This window comes from Carettochelys insculpta, chromosome 10 (assembly GCF_033958435.1).
Source record: "Carettochelys insculpta isolate YL-2023 chromosome 10, ASM3395843v1, whole genome shotgun sequence".
Lineage (NCBI taxonomy): Eukaryota > Metazoa > Chordata > Testudines > Carettochelyidae > Carettochelys > Carettochelys insculpta.
The window spans coordinates 30772298-30797509 of NC_134146.1; the positions used below are offsets into that span (position 1 = coordinate 30772298).

Genomic DNA, 25212 nt, shown 5'->3' on the forward strand with positions numbered 1-25212 from the left:
TCTTCCTTTCCAGCATAATACACAAAATTTGCCTAGCACTGCGGTATTTTAGTGTACCTTTATCACAACATTTACTCTACAGAGAAGAAGTACATAACATTTATTTTGATTTGTTGGGGAATAAAGTAAAATATACATGAGAAGAAAAAGAGGGTTTCACAGACTGAGGATCTTGCTCATCTTTGTATAGCTGTCTGCTTATATGACTTCCCCATCGCCGTAGTTTTTGAGTATCTGTTTTTGCCATATTGGATGTGTTACTACTCATGCTCTGCCTGTTTTGGCTGACAGCTGTTCTCTATTACTTTAACTCCATGCTGTGGATGCCAAAGAACCTGCATTTGCCAAGGAATAATTTCCTGTGGATAAACAAAAAAAAAAAAAAAAATCACTTACTGGAGTAAACTGGAAATTTTCTTAGAACAATACTGAAAATTCTATTTAAGAAACAAAAACAAGTGCAGGATTGCAAAAGAAACAAACTGTGCTTTGTACTACAGTTGCTTCACTAATTCCTTTCAGAACTTTCCCTCTCCACTGATGGTTATGGTATGGTATGTGTTGTTGATGAAATGCAAATCTTGATGGGTGTCTGGTGATATTTGGAATGGATAAGGAATCTCTTACCTGTGGATGATTTTACACTGAATTACAGTAGCTAAAGCTTGGTATCTAAAACTTTTTCCCTACATCAAATGCAAAATATTTTCTTGGTTTTAAAAAAAAAAAAAAAGGAGTCATAAGGAGGAAGGAGAAAACTTGTTCTTCTTGGCCTCTGAGGATAGAACAAGAGGCAAGGGGCTTAAACTACAGCAAGGGAGGTTTAGGTTGGACATTAGGAAAAAGTTCCTAACTGTCAGGGTGGTCAAACAGTGGAATAAATTGCCAAGGGAGGTTGTAGAATCTCCATCGCTGGAGACATTTAAGAACAGGTTAGATAGATGTCTATCAGGGATGGTTTAGATAGTACTTGGTCCTGCCATTGGGGCAGGGGGCTGGACTCGATGGCCTCTCGAGGTCCCTTCCAGTCCTAGTGTTCTATGATTTCCCTGGGACACAGTACTAGGTAGTAAGATGGCACCATTTTGGGAACTTGCTGTCAGTGCTATGCCGAGTGTGGAGGGGAGCTCCATGGCCTGATCCAAGCTCATTGTGGATCTTGCCTTTCATGGTGATTGGGTACAGTGATTTCCTCCTCCTGATTATGGAGGACTAGCCCCTTCCCCACATCTTCTTCTGTGCAGCTCACACTGCAGTGCAGTTATGTAGATCAGGATGTTTTTCCCTCCTAGTCTTGATCCCTTTGTCCATGGATAGAAAAGGGAACAGGTCTGTCCCAGCATTAATTTCCCCTTGATGGAGAGGTCTCAGAGCAGCTGCTTAAAGAACCTCTCCCACCTTACAGGAAGGGCTCAGGAATGTCAATCTTTTCTCTTCAGTTTTTGTCATCAATTAAAATTATAACCAAAGAATTTAAGATCCCTGAAACCATGGCAAAAATTGAGATCTTTGGTCTGCTGCTTGCATATGAATGGAGACAGAACTCTGGATAATAGTGAGTGAAAGGGGGTGGTCTAGCCTCTCATGCAACCAATCTACTGGTCCAAGCACCAGTATGAAGGGGGAATATGTTACCATCAGTCTAATGTTCTGGGTTCCAGAACAGACAATTTGTAGATGGTAATCTAACTTTTGCTTTTGCTTTACTATAAGACTTTTACCTGGGAGACACTATCATGAAGCAGAACCGTGTAGTCAAATTCTAAGTAATCATCATTTCTTTTCTGGAACAAACATAAAGACAAGATGATAAATACTGAGACTTAAGTTACCTTTTCATTAATAAAAACAGTCATTCATTTGTAATTGGCAGCAATATAATGTATGAAATATTATGAGAGGGTAATGAATAAAACAGATGAAACTTAGTTTTGCTCCACAATGCACTTCATTTAACCAGAGAATAACATCTGAGTTTAACTCCACAGTGATTACTCAAACAGCTCTGTTTACAGCATCAGGCATGACTAATGTAATTGTTCTCTTTCAAGAGAAATAGTGGGTTCTTCTTCCAAAGCAACTTAAGTTTTTTTTAGTGTTGACTCATTTTCCATTTACTTACGTTTCTATGGAAACTTCACTTCCTCTGTTTTTAGATTTTTGTGACTGAATAACTTAGTTTGGGTAAAGATGCAAAGTTGAGCAATTGGTCATTTAAGAAAACCCAAAGTACATGGCACTGTAGGTACAGCAGAAGCTAGTACATATTTTAGGGTAAGTAAATCTTGCTATTAAAATACCAGATTTGGGAAACTAGCAGCAGCAATCAGTTGGATTAGTTCTCCCAATCACTGGTATTCCTGTTCATAGTGTAATTTTGGGTGGGTGACACTCCCAGATGGAATCTCATAGAAGTTAGTTCTGTTTCAGTTGGCACTAAATAATAATACTGTAGTCTCCCAACTTGCGCAGACTCAACTTATGCTTTAAATACTATTTATATTAACAGGAGTCAAATCAAGGGGGGGACCCTGCTTCCCTGCGCCCTACCTCACTGCTTACCCACAGGACCCACCACCAGCAACATGCTGCTGGCCGGCTTGGGGGCTCCTCATTTTTGTCAGGGATAAGGGGCTATCACAAAGAGGCGTTTTGGTCGACAGACCCCATCTCCATGGCTTGTTTTGTGGTGACTGAAGCCTCTGCCAGGACAGCGATCACACAAGAGTATGCATATGAGGTGCACAGTTTGTAAATGAGCGCCTCATTTGCATTACCTGCCAGCAGCAGCACACTGTGTAGATGTAGCCCATCAGTGGTGTTCCTAAAGTAACTTACACTGAGACACATTGAGGCTATGTCTACAAAACCCTCTAGTGTAGACAAAACTTGTGGAGCATCTACACGCAAAATGTGTTTTGTTGACAGAAACTGCCAAAAAAAAAAAAAGCCATGTAGACGCTCTGGGGGTCCTTTTGTTGACAGAGTGGATCAAAAGATTGATCCGCTTTTATGTTTAGACAGGATCTGTCAAAGAACTTTTGTTGGAACATTTGTTACGACAGTAACTTCTGTAGACAGGTGCTTCTCGTGTCGATGTACCCTGAGTAAATGTCTCTTTCTGGTGAAAAATCCTCAGGATCTTTTGGTAGTGGGAGATAGGTTACTTTTGGGCAACTTGAAAAGCTATAATTTTTTTTGGCAGTCAAAGGTCATATTCTTCTGAACGGTTTTTGGCATATAAAGATCAATTCAGCAAGAAGAGATTTTCAACTGATAAAGTAATAGGGCTAGAACATGAAATGAAGTCTACATATTTTGGCCTTACTCTTAGGGACCATCACCTTGCCTTTCCTGTGTTTTATTTTCTTGTCAAACTTAATTAGTAATCACTATACCTTATAATTCTGAAAACATTAATAAGCTAATAATGTTCTGCTTTTGCCAGCTGGATGTCTATTTCATCAATAGAAGTAAATATGATATGAATCATATTAATAATGCCCATCTTTTGGTTTTATGGCTTTAAAAGAAAAGAGTTCAGGGGGCATTTTCCAATTGTTTAACTCGTTCAAGGTATACAGTAAATCTCTGACTTACATGTAGGTTGCGTTCCTGGGCAACCACATGTAAATCGAATTTTGTGCAAGTCGGGGGAGCTGTGAAACTGAGCAGTACTGCTGCGTTAGTCAGTTTCTCGGCTCCTGGGACTGGTGGGGAGCCACAAACCAGATGGTAGCCTGGCTCCCAGCTCCCCTCCACTTGCAGAAGCTGGGAAACTGACCAGCAGAGGGGAGCTGGGAGCAGAGGGAAGCCAGGCTGTTGCCTGGTTCCCATCTCCCTGCCACTCCTGGGAGCCAGAAAATTGACCAGTGCAGCAGCGCTGGTTACTTTCCCAGCTCTTGCAAGCAGAGGGGAGCCAGGAGCCAGCTGGTTCCCAGCTTGCTGCCACTCATGATTTCGACTCACATTAATCCAAATAATGCACAAGTCGAAATTGCGTAAATAGAGGGTTTACAGTAGACTTATGCTGTTTGGGTATTTTTTTAAGACACAGGTGCTTTAGTAAAATGAAACATACAGAAATTAATAAAAGCAAATATAGCAAGAGCAAGGTAGAATAATATTTGGAGATATGAAATAAAGAATTTAACTGAGACCTGATTTGAATATAATTTTAGATAAATTAACAATGGTTGAAGACTGGAGTGTTACAAACCAATATGAGTGGATGGATTTTGATCTTATTGGACTTGAAAGGCAGCCCATTGCCTTTTGTCCATGCTCAGCTTAAAGATGTCAAACAAGATTACTGTGACTGATTGTGAGATTACAGAATAGGTTGAAAGATAAAGGAGTGTATTTTGATATTGTGCAGATGTAAGACTAATATAAACTGGGTGTACAGAGAATATTAATGAAGGAAAGAAACGTAATAGGAAACCATAGTCAAATGAAATGATTAGACCAGAGATAAAATGTCAAGAGACTTGTAATTAATAAATTCACAATACTGTTGTCACCATCAAACTGTATGAGAAGTGGAGCAAAAGAGAAGAATGAAAGTGCACGACAACACTCCAGTCATCGAGTAAGAGCTTTGTCTTGCTAGAGCAGAAAAAAAACATTTACTTGGTTAAAAGTACGACAAGCGAAAAAAATCGTAGGGATGATTTAAAATAGAAGTCTTTTTAATAACCTCTTTTCCAACTCAATGCTCGGGTTATGCTTTTCTCCTCAGGAGTGAGGATTACAGGTGTAGTTTAGCCTCAGCATAAAGCAGTTCAGCTTTCCACAGGGAGTGTGTCATTTGAATCTTAGCTAAGGGTTTTCTGGGGGATGAGGAAAGATTAGGAGTAAGTAGGTTTACTTCTTTATTGATGCACTCGATAGTGATATCTAATTGCACCCTTTGTATGACTGCTTCTGTAACGTGATCTGTAAACACATGCAATCACCTGAACATGCACAAATTCAGAAATGGGGCCACTGAATATTAAATTCCAGAAACTCCATGTAGCAAACCATGACCGTGACAAAAATACCTAGAGAGCAAACAGTTCTGTTATGTTCAGTCTCCTGAATTTGTTTTTGGGGATTGCTATATATCAGTAGTACTGAGGTGGGGCTGATAGAGAGAATAGGGAATAGGTCAGTCAGCCTGTACATATTTTAGACTGTCAGCTTATACCCTTAGGACATTGCCTACACAGTTTTGTGACTGAAAGAACCCATTTAAAATTTTTGATATTGCCTAAATCTGTTACAATGTAGACATTAAAGCTGAATGAATATATTTCTATTAATCCACCAGCAATCTATAGTTTACCAATGGAATATCTTTACATAGCAGCATCTCTGAATTCAGTCCTAATTACGATCATCATCTAGGAGCATTGATTGGTGCATTACTTACCACCTGCCTGACAGCTCTGATTTGAGCCAAATTGTACCATGTGTTCTCAGTTGAATTCTGCCATATTATATAACCACAGGCAACCTGGGCTAGATTCCTGATGGGTTCCATTTCTGGTGACATGTTGCCATAACTGTCTGAGAACCAAAGCAAATGATCTATATTAAATGTGTGAAAATCTGACATTGAAGCTCATTCAGTCTCAACCTAGAGGGTAGGATACAGGACTAGGAGTCAGGAGACCTGAGTCCTATTCCTGGCTCTACAGCAGACTTGCTGTGTCTCCTTAGGAAAAGTCCATTTCTTCTTTTACCCTTTGGCTCTTCTATTTAGATGGTAACCCGTTCAAGACAGTGATTCTCTGTTCCAGTATTTAGATATAGAGCAGTGTGTTCCCACTTATTTTTTCTATCCATGGGCATAATAAATTTTGTTAGGTGCACCAAGGCATGTGTGGCTGTGCACCAACAACAGAAACGCATGCTGCTCACTGTGGGATGGCTATAGGCACTCTGCTAATCAGCTTGGCAGCACCTGAATCTCTTCAAGTGCTCATCTTAGAGAGAACACTGGGTACAGAGCCCTTCAAAATGAAGGCCTGATCGTAGTTGGGTAAGATCTCCAGTAGCTTTTGTAATACTAATGACAGGGATGAGCCTAGCAAGCATTCAGGGAAAGCACAATTTAAAATAAAAAAAAGAAATCAAACTCTGTGCATTCAGAATGAACATTCAGTGCTGCTTGACACTAAAATTTGAATGAGGAAGGTGAACATTTCATACCTGGAATGTTTTGTGCAACCAATGGTTCTTGAAGGCTTTTGAGTCTGTTATAAAATTTTATATCTGCTTCATCTGTGTTCTTCCCAATTTCTCCTTCCACTGTAAAATGCACTTGTGGTGAAGTGTGTTGGTTGCCCAGATAATAAAGAACTTGAGCAGTGCAATTAATGATGCTATCCTGTTACAGAAATAGTTACATGAATTTACTCTATTTAAATAATGTAAAATAGGCAGTTAACATGTAGAAGATCTCAAGCTGTGTCTACGCTGGAGAGTTCTGTTGACAGAATTCAGGGAGCGTCTACATTCATAAAGCTTTCTGTCCACAGAGTATTGACAGAACTCTTCAGCTGTGTCTTCACAAGCCCCTTCCTTTCAGAAGGGGCATGTTAATGAGTGAGTTTGAAAGATGCTAATGAGGTGATGTTATAAATATGCAGTGCCTCATTAGCATAATGGCTGCTGCAGCAATTCGAAAGTTCCGCTTTCGAATCACGTGCCCCCTGTGGACGCAGAGGCCTTTCAACAACAGGTCAGAAGAAGGGGCTTTCGAAGACTGGGGGGTCCTGTTGAAAGGCGCCACAGGCACTATGCAATTTAAAAGCGGCACTTTCAAATTGTCACGTCTGCCATTATGCTAATGAGTTGCTGCATATATATGGCAGTGCCTCATTAGCATCTTTCAAACTTGTTCATTAACATGCCCCTTCCAGAAGGAAGAGGCTCATGTAGACACAGCTTTCTTTTGCCTGTTGATAGAGTACTATCGACACAAGTATCGTGTAGCCACTTCTGTCGACAGACAGGGTTTCTGGTTGCTGGTCAGGCCTGTTTGCAGAGCTGCTATTCTGCTTTCTGTCACCAGTGGGCAGTGCAGCCTGGCAGCTGTCGACAGAACAAGTTGTGTGTGTAGCAACAGTCTATCACCAGAGGCTCCCTTGAGATTTTTTTTCTGTCAATAGATGCTTCTAGTATAGACATAGCCTTACAGTGCATCTTTCTTACTCGTGTGTGAAGATGTACAGACTATTTAAGATTAAAGCAGGGTAAAATGTTAAATGCCAATAAAATATATGAACAGACTTCCTATGTAGTTTATATAGAACATGTCACAGCTATATATTTAGTGATGGTGCTTTTCCTTTTATATCAATTTGACACAGTATTCTGTTTCTATTATTTAGCTAGAGAAATATTTTCAAATGAGGTCTACAAATTGCAGCTGTAACTGACTCACAGTGGATGACACTAAGTCATCCTTGTTTTTAATGTACGAATACCTAGTGCTACAAGTACCAGTTGCCATATCATGATCTTATACAGCAAAAAGTGACTTTGATGGGACAGAAACTGGTTGTGTCTTGTGATGAAATCTGGTCTTATGGCCTGATTAGTAATGAAGGGAGCTCTGAAATTTATGTATTATGCTCCACTTTTACAACCAGGTCACTTTCAAATGATTATGTACTAGTACGGTCTAGAGCTTCCAACAGAGAGCAGGGACCCATAATTATACATGTATAATTAAAAGATGGATTTTTCCCTAAAATATTCACAATCCAAGTAATAAAGCAGAGCTCACCTTGTAGAGGATATCTTCCATTGCAAATTTAAGGTGGTATTTGTGCCCAACACCAGGAATGTCCTAAAATGAGGAAATATTTTTTAATATAAATATTAATTTTTTTTTAAAAGTTAGAACTGTTGTGGCTTTAATCTTCATTTCTGTGCAAGATGGCAATGATTCAGGTTAACCCTGTGAACTATGAATATGCATAGTGCCACTCTGTACTAAACAGATTTAACTCTTTTTGCGTACATATGACCAGACTTAAAGGCCAGTTATTTTTTAATACATAGCACCAGTGTTCTTCATGTTACATCTAGTTAGTTATCCATGGTTCTTTTTGTTTTAAGTCCAGTTAGTAGGGTTCTTTCTGTCACATAAAGCTCATTCTTATGTCTCTTAAGGAGAGGTTGCAACAGCTTTGGAGGATAGGGTCAAAATTCAAAATGATCTGGAGAAATGGTCTGAGGTAAACAGGATGAAGTTTAATAAAGACAAATGCAAACTGCTGCACTTAGGAAGGAGCAATCAGTTTCACACATACAGAACGGGAAGCGACTGCCTAAGAAGGAGTATGGCGGGAAGGGATCTAGGGGTTATAGTGGACCACAAGTTAAATAACAGTCAACAGTGTGATGCTGTTGCAAAAAAAGCAGTCGTGATTCTGGGATGCATTAACACGTGTGTTGTGAACAAGACACGAGAAGTCATTCTTCCACTCAACTCTGCACTGGGTAGGCCTCGGAGTATTGTGTTCAGTTCTGGGCACCACATGTCAACAAAGGTGTGGAGAAATTGGAAAGGGTCCAGAAAAGAGCACCAAGAATGATCAAAGGACTAGAGAATATGACCTATGAAGAAAGGCTGAAAGAATTGGGCATGTTCAGTTTGGAAAAAGAAGATTGAGGGGGGACATGATTGTGGCTTTCAGGTATCTAAAAGGGTGTCACATAAGGAGGAGGGAGAAAACTTGTTGTTCCTGGCCTCTGAAGAACTACAAAAAGATCTCAGCAAACTGAGTGATTGGGCAGCAAAATGGCAAATGAAATTTTATGTGGGTAAGTGTAAGGTAATGCATGTTGGAAAAAATAACCCAAATTACACGTACTACATGATGGGGTCAAATTTAGCTACGACAGATCAGGAAAGGGATCTTGGAGTTATAGTGGATAGTTCTCTGAAGACATCCACGCAGTGTGCAGCCGCAGTTAATAAGGCAAATAGGATGTTAGGAATTATTAAAAAAGGGATCGATAATAAGACAGAAGATATCATACTTCCCTTATATAAAACTATAGTACGCCCACATCTTGAGTACTGCATGCAGATGTGGTCTCCTCACCTCAAAAAAGATATATTGGCATTAGAAAAGGTTCAGAAAAGGGCGACTAAGATGATTAGGGGCTTGGAACGGGTCCCATATGGGGAGAGGCTAGAGAGACTGGGACTTTTCAGTTTGGAAAAGAGGCGATTGAGGGGCGATATGATAGAGGTATATAAAATCATGAATGGTGTGGAGAAAGTGAATATAGAAAAATTATTTACCTTTTCCCATAATACAAGAACTAGGGGACACCAAATGAAATTGATGGGTAGTAGGTTCAAAACTAATAAAAGGAAATTTTTCTTCACACAGCGCACAGTCAACCTGTGGAACTCCTTGCCCGAGGAGGCTGTGAAGGCCAGGACTCTATTAGGGTTTAAAAAAGAGCTTGATAAATTTTTGCAGGTTAGGTCCATAAATGGCTATTAGCCAGGGATAAAGTATGGTGCCCTAGCCATCAGAACAAGGGCAGGAGATGGATGGCAGGAGATAAATCACTTGATCATTGTCTTCTGTTCTCCTTCTCTGGGGCACCTGGCATTGGCCACTGTCGGCAGATGGGATGCTGGGCTGGATGGACCTTTGGTCTGACCCAGTATGGCCATTCTTATGTTCTTATGTTCTGAGGTTGGAACAAGAAGCAATGGGCTTAAACTACAGCAAGGGAGGTTTAGTATGGACATTAGGAAAAGTTCCTAACTGTCAGGGTGGTCAACACAAGGTTGTGGAATCTCCATCTCTGGAGAGATTTAAGAACAGGTTAGATAAATGTCTATCAGAAATGGTCTAGACAGTACTTGATTCTGCCATGAGGGCAGGGGGCTGGACTCGATGACCTCTCAAGGTCCCTTCCAGTCCTAGTATTCTATGATTCTACAATTAAGCAGTATAGTATTACAAATATATAGCCTTGTATGAGTCACGTGCATTGTGTGACCTTCGTGCTCCAAAAATTAAAAACTGTAATTGGTCTTAAAAGTTTGAGCTATAAAAGGAAAATAGTGCATACGATCATAGACCTATCCTCAAGACTAAGCTAAATTAAGTTGTGTTTTGGAATGTAGTATAATCTCAAATTAAGAACTGCTCTGTCCTGAGGGAGCCATGGCTGTTCTAGTAACCACGACAATATTTTTCAGCCAAGAATGAGGTTCCTGATGGAAAAATGGTAATATAGATAGATAGACTGTAAAATCCTATCAGTACTGAAGAAGCTGCTTTGTTAGAGGCACAATTACTACACGGTAATCCTTCCCCAATTTTATGAAATGTTTTATGCTAACATTGTAGGTGGAATTGGCAGTGTTCCTGCTTAGGCATGAGCAAGGAGACTGCACAGGTTGGAACATAGTTCATTCATACCTGCAAGGTGCAAGACTAAACCCTGTTTTTATCACATTCACAAACAAGACAATAGATTGAATAGTACACGTGGTGTTGAATTGGAGAGTAGTCTTTGCAAAAACTTACCACCACTGACTCACATTGGATGACACTAAGTCATCCTTGTTTTTAACGTACTAATGCCTAGTACTACTAGTACGAGTTGTCATATCATGATCTTATACAGCAAAAAGTGACTTTGATGGGGCAGAAACTGGTTGTTTCTTGTTATTTATGCTTTCTCTGCTGTTTTGATTTGATTTACAAGGGCATTGTCAGAGGGAAGGACAGTGAAGGTATAACAGCTTTTTTTTTCAGAATTACAAAAATAATTGGGCACAAACTAATTATTCTTCAGACTGTGCAGCTAGTGGGGGCAAAGCCACTTAAGACATCTTTGAGCAACTGATGCATGGGATATTTGAACAGATCTGTCCCAAGTATTATCTAGAAGAACAAAAAAAGATAAAGCTCTAAGATGTGACACAGGTTTATTAATACTTAATTTATATTGTGGTCCAGTTTCAAAATGCACACCATTTTTAAATAAGAGTCAGGATTAGGACTCAGGAACTCCTGGCTTCCAGACATGTGCTCAGTCCAGTAGATAATTCAGCCTACTTATTAAATAGCTGCACATACATCATAAAGCAGTTGTTTTGGTTATTATGAAAGTTAATCTGTAACTCAAGGTACTAAAAGAACAGTCTCAAATATGACTGACTTTCATGTGTAATGGTCTCCTAAAGAGGAGAGTTGAACTGAGAAGGAAAAGAAGTATGGTAAGTTGAGTTAATTAAATTAAATCTGGAAAGAATCCAAGGTTCTCTTGCATGTGGAACCAGACCTGGCATAACTATCAACAGTGATCCTCTCTGGATTGACGGAGTCTACAGAATTTCTTTTATGGATAGTAGAAACTCTTGAACAGTGACAATCACTTGTGGACATTTATCAGTGCTTCATGGTGACAGGTAAAATGGAGGGAGCTGGGAGGGGGCACTAATCTCAGCGAAGGCAAGAGAGGATTTTAATCTTCCCTGACACAGAGAGAGATCAATTCCAAGACGTAAATCAAATGTTTTTAGAAAAAAGGGTTAAAAAAAAAGTGTCATTCTTTCCTGCTAAGTGATGAGTAATTTAACAGGAGATCCCAATTTTCTAGCTGAAAAATAGATGAGATCAGGACCAGGGGATTAGACTGAGAGGAAAAAAAATGACTCTTGATTTCAGTGACTTTCTTTTGACAGATTTGTAAACTTAAAGTTCAAGTGCTTGTACTAACAATTGTTTTTAAAGGAAAAGTAACTTTAAAAGGAATGTCAGTTAGGAATAACAGTAAACAGGGTCTGTAGCAGGGATTCCCAACCAGGAATTTTTCTGAGGGTCACTGGCTGGACTCTTAAGGAGCCATTCGAAGCCACTTGACTCCTGAGCTCCCAGTCGCTGCACTGCCATGCTGTGCTGAAATGGAACCAGTTTAATTGGTTTAACTGCTGGCAGGAAGGATCCCACCCTTAAATCAATTAAACTCAGTACCATTTAAGCCTGCAGTGCAGGGAACTGCCCTGCTGCAGGTGGAGGAAGGGCATAAGAAGGCTGGGGAGAGCCAGGCAGAGAAGAAGGCAGCCTAGCAAAGCAACAGCAGGGGTCAGAAGCCGCAGCTTGGAACTTCCCTCTGAGGTAGGTGGTGGGGTGGAGTGGCTAAGACAGGTTTAAGCCTGTGGATGGTGAGGACAGAGGAGGCTGAGAGCCTGTCAGGGCTCCATGCCCCAGCCAGTTCCCAATGTGCTGCTGTGGGGTCCCCTGCCCCCCTACCTGGGATCCTGTGGCTGGCACTACCAGCCAGGGCTCAGCACCCCATCCAGCTTCCAGCCGTGGGGCTGTAGGTGTCTTCCCCCCACAGCTGGGGATCCTGCAACTGGTGCTGCTGGCCATGGCTCAGTGCCCCAGCCGTCTTAAAGCTGTGGGGTCCCCCCCTGCCAGGGTCCTGTGGCTTGTGCTGCTGGCGAGGACTAGTTGTATCAGCTGGCTTCAAGCTGTGGGGCTGCAGTGGTTCCCCCGATCCTGGCTGGGGATCCTGTGGCTGGCACTGTTGGCCAGGTCTCTGCTCCCCAGCTGGATCCCAGCTGCAGGGCTTCCAGGGTCCCTGTACCGTCTTCAGAGAATCTTATGCAGGACAGGCAGCTCCAGCTGGGGATCTCATGGCATAAGTTTTCCAAAAATCTGGCAACCCTAGCTGAGAGGGGTTTAAACCTGGGGCGGGGGGAACACTGAGAGGGGTTTAAACTAGGGGTGCGGGGATGTGTTTTTCCCAGGGGAAACCTGCCACACACAGTTTTGAATTGCCTTGGGTCACAGGGTCTTCCTGAATTGTCAAAATGGATTCTCATTTTGAAAAGGTTGGGAACCACTGGTCTATAGGAATGAACAGAAGAGAGCCAGGACAGGAGGACCTGTATGTAGCAGCTTCCCTGCCTCCCCCCCACCAGTACTGTCTTATGCTAAATTTGACTTAAGCATGGTTGCCCAGGAACACAAGCTATGCGTAAGTCAAGGGTCTGCTGTATCCCTAAATGTCTTCTAAGAGCCCAGTAAGCAGCGGAAGTCTTATCAATACTGCTAGACAATACTGACCTCCTATGGTGCAACAAATTCTCTTGTATCGGTTAGATCCCAAGGATGCTTGACTAGAGTGGTTTGATCTTTATACTTAGGATTTTGACACTTTTGTTCATCAAAACCTAAACAAATGTACTCAGTTCACAAAATAGAACTACTCCCAATGGACCTAAAAGTCTCTGAAAACTTAGCAAAGTTCTACTGTAGACATCTTACATGTGCATATATACAGAGTGGATAGACTTTTAGGCTTTCATCTTGCACACATGAAAATTCATGAGTAACGGCACACAGGTAATCATGCATGTGTCTAACTCCTTTTAAAATCTAAGCCTAAGTGTGTCCACAGCTTCTTCAGTTTCTCCTTTCATGTGAAGTTATGTGCTTTGTTTTGGAGTACGAAGGACCGTGCAGGGAAGATTTGAAATACCACAGTGTGATTGCTTAGAGAAAATGTATAAAGACACTCAAATCTTCTGTGCTTGTTTTGTTGTGAGCACTTCATTTTAAAAGGTAAAGACCAAATGACAAATTCTGGGAGACATTTAAGAATAGAATTTGTAATAAATTTTATTATTGAAAATACCTATACTGAACTACTAGTATTATCAAACCAAAATAAGTTTGGATATATTTTGTAATTCAAAGCATAATGTGATTTTTTTAAAGCGGTGTGCAAAGTTTAGCCAGGCATTTCTCATTATGATCAACAGGAGTAGTATCAGAGAGGTAGCCAAGTTAGTCCATATCGTCAACAACAACAACAAGTCCTGTAGCACCTTACAGACTAACAGATATATTGGAGCGTAAGCTTTGGCAGGTCTTGATGACTCATGCATCTGACAAAGCAGGTCTTTGCCCACCAAAGCTTATGCTCCACAATAGGAGTAGTATAACTATTTCAGAACACACCAATTTTACTCAGCAAGCTTGATGCAGGGCATCTTATCTAGGAGTCTCTTTCTGGTTTGTTTTGTTTTTAGTAATGCACTATGAACTTCTTCTACACTGGAGGATTTATGGAAGAAAGTCTGAAAGCATAACTGTGAGCTAGAAAATTTTAAAATGTGAATATCTCTGGATAGGTTAACTGAAACTTGTCCAGAAATGAGAACTTGAAACCAAGCCTCCTGGATTCTTTCTCCCTCTTTTCATTGTTGTGGCCCAAACAATGTGGCAGGGCAATAGTTTGGCTTATTTTCACAACTGATAATACCACGCATTGAAAAATTCTGTGCCCCAGTGAGAGTTTAAATGATGAATTTGGCATTCTTTTTATTTGTGTTGTGGTAGTGGCAGATTATGATTCCAGGCTTTTCTTTGTAACCATGAGAACTACATTTTTAAATGAAAGAGGAAGACTTGCATGACTTCAGGAACTTAGGTCTTAGGCAAAACTCCAAATACAGCAATAATATAATATCAGAAGTTTTACCTGTGTAATTTTGCCTGTGTAATCACTTTTTTAAAACCATAACAGAGAATCATAATTAGCCTAAATTGTTCTGGGTTAAAAGTTGGCCCTGCGTGGTAACAATGTTTTACTATTAGAAGAGTGTCTATTTGATTTAAAGATACATTTTAATGTCCTGAAAGACAAAACTAAAAGACTATAATATGGCTTTTTGTAGCTCGGGGCCTTAGGTTTGGTTGGCTGGTAAATACTCAGCTGACAGCACTTCTTAAATTCTACTGCCCTTCTGCAAGGGAAATGAGCGTGGCGCTGCTGTGAGGTTCTCTCCGTAGTGGGAAACGGGACCCTTCCCTTCCCGGCCTGCGTACTCCCTACGCTCCCCTATCAGCAGTGAGAAGAGGCGTAGGGCGTGGCAGTGGCTGGAGTTCAAACTTCCTTGTACCATAGCCGGCACAGTCGCGTAGGTGTCCCGAACGCGCTGGCCTACTTCCTGTTTTCTAGAGCCAGATTTTACCCAGATGGCGATAGTTCGTGGGCCGGGTGTTTCTTGCCAGCCCCGCGTGGCGACGCTTTCCCTTATGCACACTCACCTCCTTGCTGGCTTTGGTCACCTCCTGCACCATAAAGACCTTACTGGGGCTGCCGTGCTGGTAGTTGATGTAGTTCTGTGCTACGGCAGCTGCTCTCGTAGCTGGGTAGTGGGATGGGGGGATCTCCATGGAGCAGGACACTTCACTCGCCGGCGCACGCAGGAACGGCGAGGCGCAGAGGGTGTCTGGGCTTGGGAGTGTGGGAACCCTTCAGCTGCCACTCCCACGGAAGCAGCAGGCGCGTCGGGTTATGGGCTGAGCCTCCGTGTGCACCGGCGCATCTGATGCGGGTGCATCTCTGGGCGCTGCGGGTGACCTGTTCGGCAGCCTATTTTGCTTGAGGGCAGCTATGTTTACCTTCGCTTTTGCCGGGCGGGGGGAGGGGGGGAATGACGAGCCCCAGAGGCTGGGACATGCTAATACCGGAGGCTGGAAGTTGTCAGTCTTTTTCATATACTATCCCTAAAATGGACCCGGCTAGTGGGGGCTTCTGGTTGGGCCAGATAGGCCTGTGATGAGCTGTGTTGCAACTTCCACTTAGTGCATATTTCATAAGTCCAGTTCCTGTTATTACATTCTTTCTCAATACATTGTAGTATGCAAATTTACTTTTGGAGCTTATTTCTGCCAATAGAAGTCCCAGCAGTATAACCTGTTAGCATGGGATAGGGCCTGGATAGTTAATGCTTTATGGAAAATGTTGCCTGTATTTTTTCTTCATTCTCTGTTACAGGGTTATTTTGATGAAAATTGGATTCCTAACTTTCTAACAAATTAATCTTGTCAAGGTTTTATTTACCTATCTGAGCACTTCTGACATTTTTGATGTCATAGTTTTTGCATGCATTATGAGTTCAAGTGGAGTCTAGATAGCAAAAGAAAATTAATTTGGGTCCACAAAAGAGTTTTGATTTCCTTGCTGATGTCCCATTACTGTCTGTTATCTGAGTTTTGTTTTTTTTAATATAAACTATTCTGGATTGTTTTCACTGTAGTGATTTTTAAAATAGTACCCTTCCTGTTTTTCACTCTGAGTGGTGAATCATGCCGTTCAACATGTGATTATTAAATATTTTTGTCTGTAGTGTCAATAATTGGTAGAACTGCATAGCCATTTTGGTTATGCATAACTAAATAGGATAAGGCAAAATGTCTATATAACGACATACTCCTTTGGAATTATGGCTAAAGCATAGCTTCTATGATGGATAACACAGTGTTTTGTCTTTTTAGGTTTGACTATACTCACAAAAAGCAGTCTGGTGGGGCAGGCCAATATGGTAAAGTAATAGGTGTTCTAGAGCCTCTAGATCCAGAGAACTACACACAGGTGGAATTTCAAGACAAAACTATTGGAACAAATGTCCCAAAGCAGTTTGTACCTTCTGTTGAAAAGGTGACAAGTATTTTATAATATTTTGTATTTGTGATATAGCAATTGCGTAGTTCTTACCTTCCTCCTCTTGCATTGTCATCCCTGTGGAAATTAATCCTGCCCCACTGGAGGCAATGAGAGTTTTACTGTTGATTCAGGTTTAGACAGGATCTAGGTCTATACACTGTGTGGTTTTGCTGTATATTTTCCCAGTCCTAAAATTCCCAGTTTTCCATTTAATTTAGAAGCTCTTAGTGTTTATATTACTAAACATAATATACACAGATCAATTTCTTCATCTTTAACTTGTGATATTTAGGGAAAAACAGCAAACAAAGCAAGTCTTTCAAATGTTATAATAAAACAATCTTACTTCTAGTCACACTGTTTTTTTGCATATCCCCTTTAATGAATGTTTCTGCTTATTGCCATGTACAACCAGCAGCAGATTCTGAAAAATGTAGTATCTGTCACATAGCCGAGACCTTTTTGTGCAGGAAACTTCAATTAAATTAGATTTCTGGAATAATTTCCTAAATTTCTCATTCATCAGCTGTGTGAATCTACTTTTATGTGGCTACGTAGCTTAGTACATATAACTTTTACTATTAGCGTGTTAATGGCAATATCTTCAGAGCACTCTGAAGTGTTGTGTGTTTTTGAATCCCTTATTAATTATGCAAAGAGAGGTTCATGCTCAGGCACTTCTGTTTAGCACGTTTAACTTCACTCATACAGCAAAAGAAGGATTTTGGCCAACCACTGTCTAGAAAAAATAATACGCTAACAAAAATGAAGGTGACTCTATATTGGTAGTGCACTCGGTCAAGACATTCTGATTCTATTCAGGGTGCTACTTAACATACTGTAATTGTGGACAATCTTACAAAAATCCAAATGGATTTTTTTAACAGAAAACTTGCTCTGAATTCCTCATCTGAGTCCTATTCCAAAGTGACAGCAAACCAAAGTCTTAAGACTATACCAGTAAAAAACCTTCAAACTCTTCTGGGGGAGATACATTCTTTGCTTTACTATGTTTTGGTTTTTTGGATCTAGTTTTTCTTTTTTTCAATAGGACTAGAATTCCTAGTTCAGGATTATGCATGCTGTGAAGCCTGCTTTCTGTTATCAAGAGACTGCTTAATCATGGGAGGCAGTTTACTATTCCTTACACGGTGCCATTAACACTATCCTTTTTAAAGCTGTGTTTTGAGATGAAAATTGTTAACTTAGATATACTTCTCGACAGGGTTTCCGTGAAGCGTGTGAAAAGGGTCCTCTGACAGGTCACAAGATTTCTGGAGTCCGGTTTGTCCTAGAAGATGGTGCACATCATATTGTGGATTCTAATGAATTCTCTTTCATACGAGCAGGCGAAGGGGCACTCAAACAAGGTATCAGTTAGTTGGAAGATATGCTATTTTACATGTTGATGATTGAATCTTCGTTCAAACCAAATTAAGCTATTGATTTTATTTTTATAATCATTGCTTGGTTACTTGCCCATTTATACACATTTCCCATTTGAGGCAGTCAGCCAAATGTAATCTTTGTTGAGCAGCATATGTGATTTGTAGAAATTCCAAACAATAATTCTGAGTAACGTGACTTCACCGCTGAAGCTATAAGAAGGAGACAACGGACCCTTTCTATATAGATCTTTGTGGGTACCACCCCTTCCCTAATCACCCTGTAAAAGTAATGATGTTTCAACAGTTTCTTCTGGAAAGGAATGCAGAGTAGGTAGCTACTACAGTAGAACATTGGTTCTTTTAATGATATAAAAATTGATACTTCTAATGACAACACTGCTAGGCTTTATCAGAATGAGTCACAGAATTGAAGACTAGAATACTCAGAAGCTTCTAGCTGAACAGTGGGCCAGATTCTAATTTTATTTAAATAGTGGAAGTGAAATTAAAATTTGGCCCAATATTTTTGTATTTACATCCTAATTCATTCTCCCTGAATGTCTCCATATGGGCTTATATTCAGCACTAACAAATATTAAGCTGTACAGAATGTATATGCCAATATTTTAATGGTAAACATATCTCATGTATAAATGTTACAGATTAGTGAATGCAGATGACATACCAGCTAAGGTAGGGGATTAGCAATTTTTCTAAAATCAGCAAAGGATCTTCAAGGAGTTGGTCTTCCAATCCTACTGAGAAGCTCTTGATTCTAAATAGCAAGTGGATTAGAAGGTATGAGAACTCTGCAGAATTAAAAAAAACACTTGAGTTGGCTCTACACTTGCCCCCAACTTCGAAGGGGGATGTTAACCAGGGCGATGGGAGATTTCTAATTAAGTGCTACAGTGCATGCGCAGCACATAATTAGGCTAATTCTCCCCCGCGGTAACTTCGAAGCTTCAACCTTTGAAGTGCCAGCATGCGTGTAGCCACAGCACTTTGAAGTGCCCACGCTACTTTGAAGTGCCTTTACTCCTCAAAATGCTTGGACTTTGAAGTGTGAAGCTTTGAAGTTGCCACGGGGGAGAATTAGCCTAATTAAGTGCTGTGTATTCACTGCAGCACTTCATTAGTAATCTCCCGTCGCCCTGGTTAACATGCCCCCTTCTAAGCTGGGAGCAAGTGTAGACAAGCTCTTGTTGTAGGAGTCTGTTCTGATTGCAAATTCCAAGTATTTGTAATTGGCTGCATTTAAGTTCAAAGCCAAATACAACATCTATTTCTACAATGATGTCTTTTAAGATGGGCTTACGTTTCTGCTTCTTAGAGTCCAAATTGTGATCATACTACTTTCCCATCACTAAAATCAACAGTTTCAAATATTTGTTGAAGAATTTCTAAATGATGATGGCGGATCTTTTCTGAATCTGTCGAGCTGAAATAGCAAATAGAAGCCTCATCTAAGTAAAATTTAGGAAGTGTGATCTATGTGTCAGACCTATATAGGGAGTTACTAATTTATAAAGATAAAAGGAAGTAATTTTTTTAAGAAAATCTGAGATGGTATTTCACTGAGCTTAAAGTAAATTCAGGTTTTTAGACGAGAATGCGTCCTGAAGAAATCATTCCTCTTTCTATACTCTTGATGTCCATTCAGCAAAATACTCCAAATTAAATGCTCATAGGAGATGATCCTTACCATTGAACCTATATTAACTTTTTCTAATAATCTTCCCCTATAGTGAAAGTTAGTCATAGTGTGTAGAGACTCTGGAGAATATTCCTGTGTCTTCAAGGCATTCACTTATTAGCAATGCAGTAACGCCTCGATTTACTGAGGGTTGCATTCCCATGCACCCTCACATAACTCTAATTTCGCATAAGTCTGGGGGACAACTTTTTTTCCCTGGTAGAACAAACATTCTGCAGCCAGGGAAGCAGTAGGAGCACCTGGAGCTCCTTTCGAAAGGTAAGTCCTGGAGGGAGCAGTTGGGGAGGGTTCAGCCTGGAGTGGGTTAGAGCTGTGGGAGATGGAGTTGAGCCAGAGCCACACACAGGAGGGAGCGGTTGAACTGGGGGGGAGGGAGGAAGGGCATTGAGCTGGAGTCATGAGTGGGGGTCGTGAACCGGAGCCCTGCTCGGGAGTTGAGCTGAGGCGGGGGGGCAGGTGGTGGTGGTGGGTTGAACTGGGGCTGCGTGGGGGTGGGTTGAACTGGGGTTGGGGGTGTGAGCCGCACATGAGGGGTGGTGAGCTGGAGATGGGGGTGAGCTGAAGCCACATGCGGCTAATGGATGGGTGGGTGGGGCTTGAACCAGGGCCACTTGGGGCTCGGGGGAGTGGGATTTTGAGTAGTACTCGACTCGCATTAAAGTGAGGGTTTACTGTATTTTTCAAGAAATTCCTATTATGGGTCTCTAGTGTGCACTGAATCATAAGAAATTATGTTGTGCTCTCTGAAGTTTTAATATTCTGCTTGCGTCTGGAACTGATGTCTGTCTTTTCAGAGTTCTGTTACTATTTTTCAAGTAAAGAGTCATGTAAGGCTGATTTAGATGTAGATACAGCTGTCGTTTGAAAGAAGGCATGAGTCACAGGACATACGCTATAAAGAATAGATGCCCTTAGTCACTTAATGCTTATTTTAGAAGTAGGAAATCTCAGGTGGCACTCAAGCCCTAATTCAAGTATTTTGAGACTAAAACATGTTTTGTAGTTCAAAAAGAAGTTGTTAGTGTGATGCAGTAATAACTGGGTAAGATTTTGTGGCCCGTATTATGCTGGAGGTCCTGTGGGCTGTATTATGCTGAGTGGATCGGTGGTCCTTAAGCCCTGTGGGAGGCATGAAAAAATGTAGGGGAGGGGCATGGAGCTGAGCTGGCCCTCACAGGGGATGGGGAAGGAGTGCTGCCCAGCCCTGTTCTGCCCACAATCCTCAGACCTCCCCAGACACACCCCCAATTACAGATGTGACCCCAGGTCTGATGCCAGTCCCAGCCAGAGCTTGGCTTCTGGTGCCAGCCATAGCTTGACTCCTGGCTGCAGTCTCCTGTCCCACTGCTGGCCTTGGGCCACAGCTTGTCCCGCAGCCATGGCTGCAGTTGTAGGCTGTGGCATACCTGGCCGTAGCTATTGCATTACCCTGGGCTCCATCCCTGCAGCTGTTCCCCTGGGGAACGTAGGCATAGTTCATTGCTAGTAAGAGGAGTTGTGAGAGGAAAAGCTTTGACATCATTAGAATATACTATCATAGTGATCTCTTTTGGTCTTAAAATCTATGATATATAAAGAGTGCACATACTCACTGAGGGGAGGTTAGAAGTCAAGGCATTTGCATCATGTTGCTTCTACAGTAATTAGGAAACACTGAATATTTTTAATGAAAACTCTTGGCATTATTGTGGTGTCAGAATATCAGGAATATTAAATAATCACAGCCAGGATTCTCCACTAGTTCCTGTAATGGTCTAAGCACAAGCGTAACTTTTAGCTGAATACAGTCTTTCAAAACTACCATGGAAATCTTCAAGCCCAGGCGCAACATTTGTTTTCTCACCCTTTATGGTCATGATGGGAAATAAACATACTTGTTTGTCACTTTTGGCCTTATCCTAAGCACTTTGAAGTCCGTGGAAAAACTTCCATTGAGTTCAGCTGGCTTTGGATCAGGTCCTGTGAACTAGTGGTTGAATAGAATTTTAACAATCCTTAGATAATTTTTGAAGAAAGTGTGATGTGCATGGATGAGATGAAGCATACGGATATAACTATTCTATTTCATCTTCCTTTTTAGCTATGGAAAATGCAACTATTTGTGTACTTGAACCCATTATGTCTGTGGAAATTGTAGCACCAAATGAATTCCAGGGACCTGTGGTTGCTGGAGTTAATCGTCGTCATGGAGTGATCACGGGACAAGATGGCGTAGAAGGCTATTTCGTTCTGTATGCTGATGTATGTGCTGTTTAATGTACCTAAGCCTGTTTCCCCTTTCAGCAACAGACCTAAAACTGACATTCAAGGAGCTTTATTTTAAGTTATAGGCAATTATGCTATGATTAGAAATAATTTGTTTCCTCCCCTGCGTTACTAAGTCAATGATTGCTTTTTCTTAGCTCCAAATTTGACCATATTAATCTGGTAAGTAAATCCTATCTGTGGGATGAGTGTGACCTGATGGAAGAAGTTAAATTCCTTTGTATAGTAATATATAAAACAGTGCTATTAAGTTTCTCCTAAGTCTTTGCTATTTTAGCAAAGCAGTTTCATGCAGTGGATAGATACTATGCCAGGACTTGGGAGACCTGAGTTCTGATATCTGCTCTGCCATTATATGAGCTTTGGTAACTCTTTATGCCCAGCAGTCCCATCCTAAAAACAGGGTTTTGATACTTCCCCTGCTTTATGTATTGGGAGAGATGGATGGAAAGCCCTTCACTGATTTAAAACTAATAAGTTTGTCAATAGGAGCCGTGAGAAGCAACTCAGGCAAGACCATTGCTTCCCACAGCTCCCATTGGCCAGGAATGGCAAACCGCAGACAACAGGAGCTGTGAGCCACTATGCCTGCAGGTGTTCAGGTAAACAAACTGTATGGCGGGCAGCTAAGCCAGATGAACTGCATATAGCCAGTATGCCAGAGGTTCCCCACCCCTGCTCTAAATAATATTTCTTCATGTCTTTTTTTAATATTTTAAAGGACTTTGCTTCTCTGTAGTTTACAAAGGAAGAGAGTCTGACCAACTCAGTATACAGTGGAAGCAGTGAAACCAGATATATTCAAAATCCTGGAAGAAGCACAAAGTAAACTACTTAAAAAGCAGAAGAAATATTTTTCCCTCTAACTTCTTCCAGTTAAAGAACCCTGTAGTGTAACAAGTAAATTTGCAGGCAAGATCTTTTTCAAGCAGATTTGTGTCCCTTTTTAGAGTTAATTGTCCTGGTAATTCTGGTTAAATATATTTCTGACCCACTGTAGGAAGCTAAAATACCTCAGCACAACTCCATATCTGTCTGACATTAATTTTCAGACCAAAAAACATTTTTAAACCATTGTGCTAGGAATTTATCTTCATCTATAGTTTTTTTCATCATGAGGAAAAAATCCATTGCTGATAGTGGGTGCCAGTAAAGTTCGTTATTGAATCACTGCTGAACATGAGTTAAATGCAGGTGCAGCCAAGGACCAACCTTTTCAGTGCTGTTTCACAAATTGTGGTTCAGTGTACTGCAGAAGTATTCCTTCTAATGTATGTCCCTTTTCTGGAATGATTTTCATTACATTCATTAATATGGAGATGGTGTCTCACATAACAAAAGTCAGTCCTCACACAGATAACGTATGACGGGGTGAAGTCAAAGGATTGGACTGAGGTGAGGGGAGTTCAGGGCTCAAGCAGAGATTGAGGTGTGGAGTGAGGGCCCTGGGATGGGACCACAGGTGAGGGATTCGGTGTTCAGGCTAGTCCAAGGAGAGAGGACTACCCCACAACTCTCATGCACTGCGTGCATCTGATGAAGCAGGTCTTTGCCCATGAAAGCTTATGCTCCAAAACATCTGTTAGTTTATACGGTGCAACAGGACTTCTAGTTGCTTTTGTACATACAGACTAATCCCTCTGATACCTCTCACCACAGCAGCATGGGTCCAGGTAAGAGATGCCCCTTTGTAGTTGGACACTGTAGCTGCAGTGGGCACAGCCAGGGTAGGGGTGTCTGCCCCCCACCTGTGGTAGTTGCAGGCTATCCTGGATGGGAGCCAGGGAAGAGGTGTGATCCTTTCATCCCAGCACAGAGCTGCTGCAGCTGGAGAAGAAAGGCCCCTCCATGGCAGCTCCGTGATAGGGCTGGCAGGGAAAGGCACTTCTTCCACTGCCACAATTACTCCATGCTGGGGCCTGAGGAGTACACCTCTTCCCTGGCTGTTGCAGCTGTATGCTGAGGCTGGCTGGCTGACTCACTCACTCACTCACTCAGTTCTCTGTGGTGTGGCAGGGGTAGAGCTCTGCACAGCAGCCCTCAGCCCCTGCATGGGGCTTGTTGGCTACACAGTTTAGAGGGAACGTAGACATGCAGCCCTTACATATTTCCAAGTAGCACCTCTTGTCTAATACTGCAGAGTACTGAGGTTGTGCCATTAAGCAAGATGAGATGTCCTTGAACTGAGAATGTCCTTGTTTACTTGCAGAACATAATGGAAATTAATGCTTTGAAATAAACCCCACTTAAAAGCATATAATAAAATCAATACTCTATTTTTAAAGTGTTACCAGCTGGCTCTATGGACATCATAGTAAAGACTGGGAGAATGGAGCCTTTAATTCAAAATTACATTGAAAAATGCTTTGCTTTTATAGGAGTAGGATTTTTAATGCAATTTAAATTGGATTTCAGGTGCCACTGAATAATATGTTTGGATATGCCACAGAATTGAGATCTGCCACAGAGGTAAGTCAGCTGGATTCTTTTTGTTGATGTATACTGGATTTACAGATATAGGCATATGAGCACATGCTTATCAGTGGGTCACAATAGTGGCAGCAACAACAGAAAAGAGAATCCAAATAGGGTGTAGAGTCAGTATAAACATGTACGTGGCGAATGTGATTTGTTCAAGAGTACTCAACTTCATTAATTTCTGCAGCGGTTGGAATCTGTACTGATGTTAGACACTAGAACAAAAATGGGACAGAGATGAATGTGATGACTTATTTATGATTTAATATTAGGCATGACAGTTGTGACTGAAAAGAATAATTGGTAGAGAGGGGGTGGTATAACAAAAGGTGTGGGTTATGTCAAAGTAATCTACAGCTAACCAAGTTGAGCACCTGCACATTTTGGTGGTGTAGTTGGGGTTTTTATTATTATTGATGCACTTTGGGGCAATAGAGAAGGAACCACCAGTAGAATTAAAGACAGGTAGAGCCATAGGAGAATAAACTTAGTGGGAGTTTCATTCATGGAAAGAGAGATGGAAGTAATAGCACTATGTCATATCAGATTACAAGGGGAATGGGTTAGCCATATAAATAGCCAGTATTTTGGCATGTTGCACATCACGTATACTGTTTCCTGTCATATCAATCTATCTTGACTCCATTCTGGACATGGGCTCCAAATTCAGCTGAGGCCAGGTCTTCTATGGGGGTCTTCTGTCTGGGTTGATTGCATTTTCCACACCAAACAGTACATCCTGCTGGCAATTGTATGTCACTAATTTAATAGGAGTAATAAGTCAATGAACTTTGCTTTTGTGAGACGTTTAGAAAGGAAGTGAAAGACTAGATCTTCCTATAATGCATTTGTCCTTAAAATTAT

At 41.2% G+C, this 25212-nt stretch overlaps 2 protein-coding genes across 2 annotated transcripts in view; one reads left to right on the forward strand and one right to left on the reverse strand.

Annotated features, from left to right (window-relative positions):
* Window positions 1-25212, forward strand: part of GFM1 (G elongation factor mitochondrial 1) — a 57857-nt gene that overhangs the window by 25484 nt on the left and 7161 nt on the right. Inside the window, exons 14-17 of the mRNA XM_075004086.1 lie at window positions 16332-16494; window positions 17726-17870; window positions 21686-21846; window positions 24286-24339. Coding sequence (XP_074860187.1) covers window positions 16332-16494; window positions 17726-17870; window positions 21686-21846; window positions 24286-24339 — 523 coding nt within the window. The remainder of the gene's footprint in view (window positions 1-16331; window positions 16495-17725; window positions 17871-21685; window positions 21847-24285; window positions 24340-25212) is intronic.
* On the reverse strand, window positions 3-15419 carry LXN (latexin). The gene is made up of 6 exons (XM_075004092.1): window positions 15099-15419; window positions 7781-7843; window positions 6199-6376; window positions 5417-5553; window positions 1722-1784; window positions 3-359 (listed from the first exon to the last, which is right to left on the reverse strand). Exons 1-6 carry the CDS (start codon window positions 15225-15227, stop codon window positions 261-263), a joined length of 669 nt encoding a protein of 222 aa, XP_074860193.1. The 5' UTR covers window positions 15228-15419; the 3' UTR covers window positions 3-260.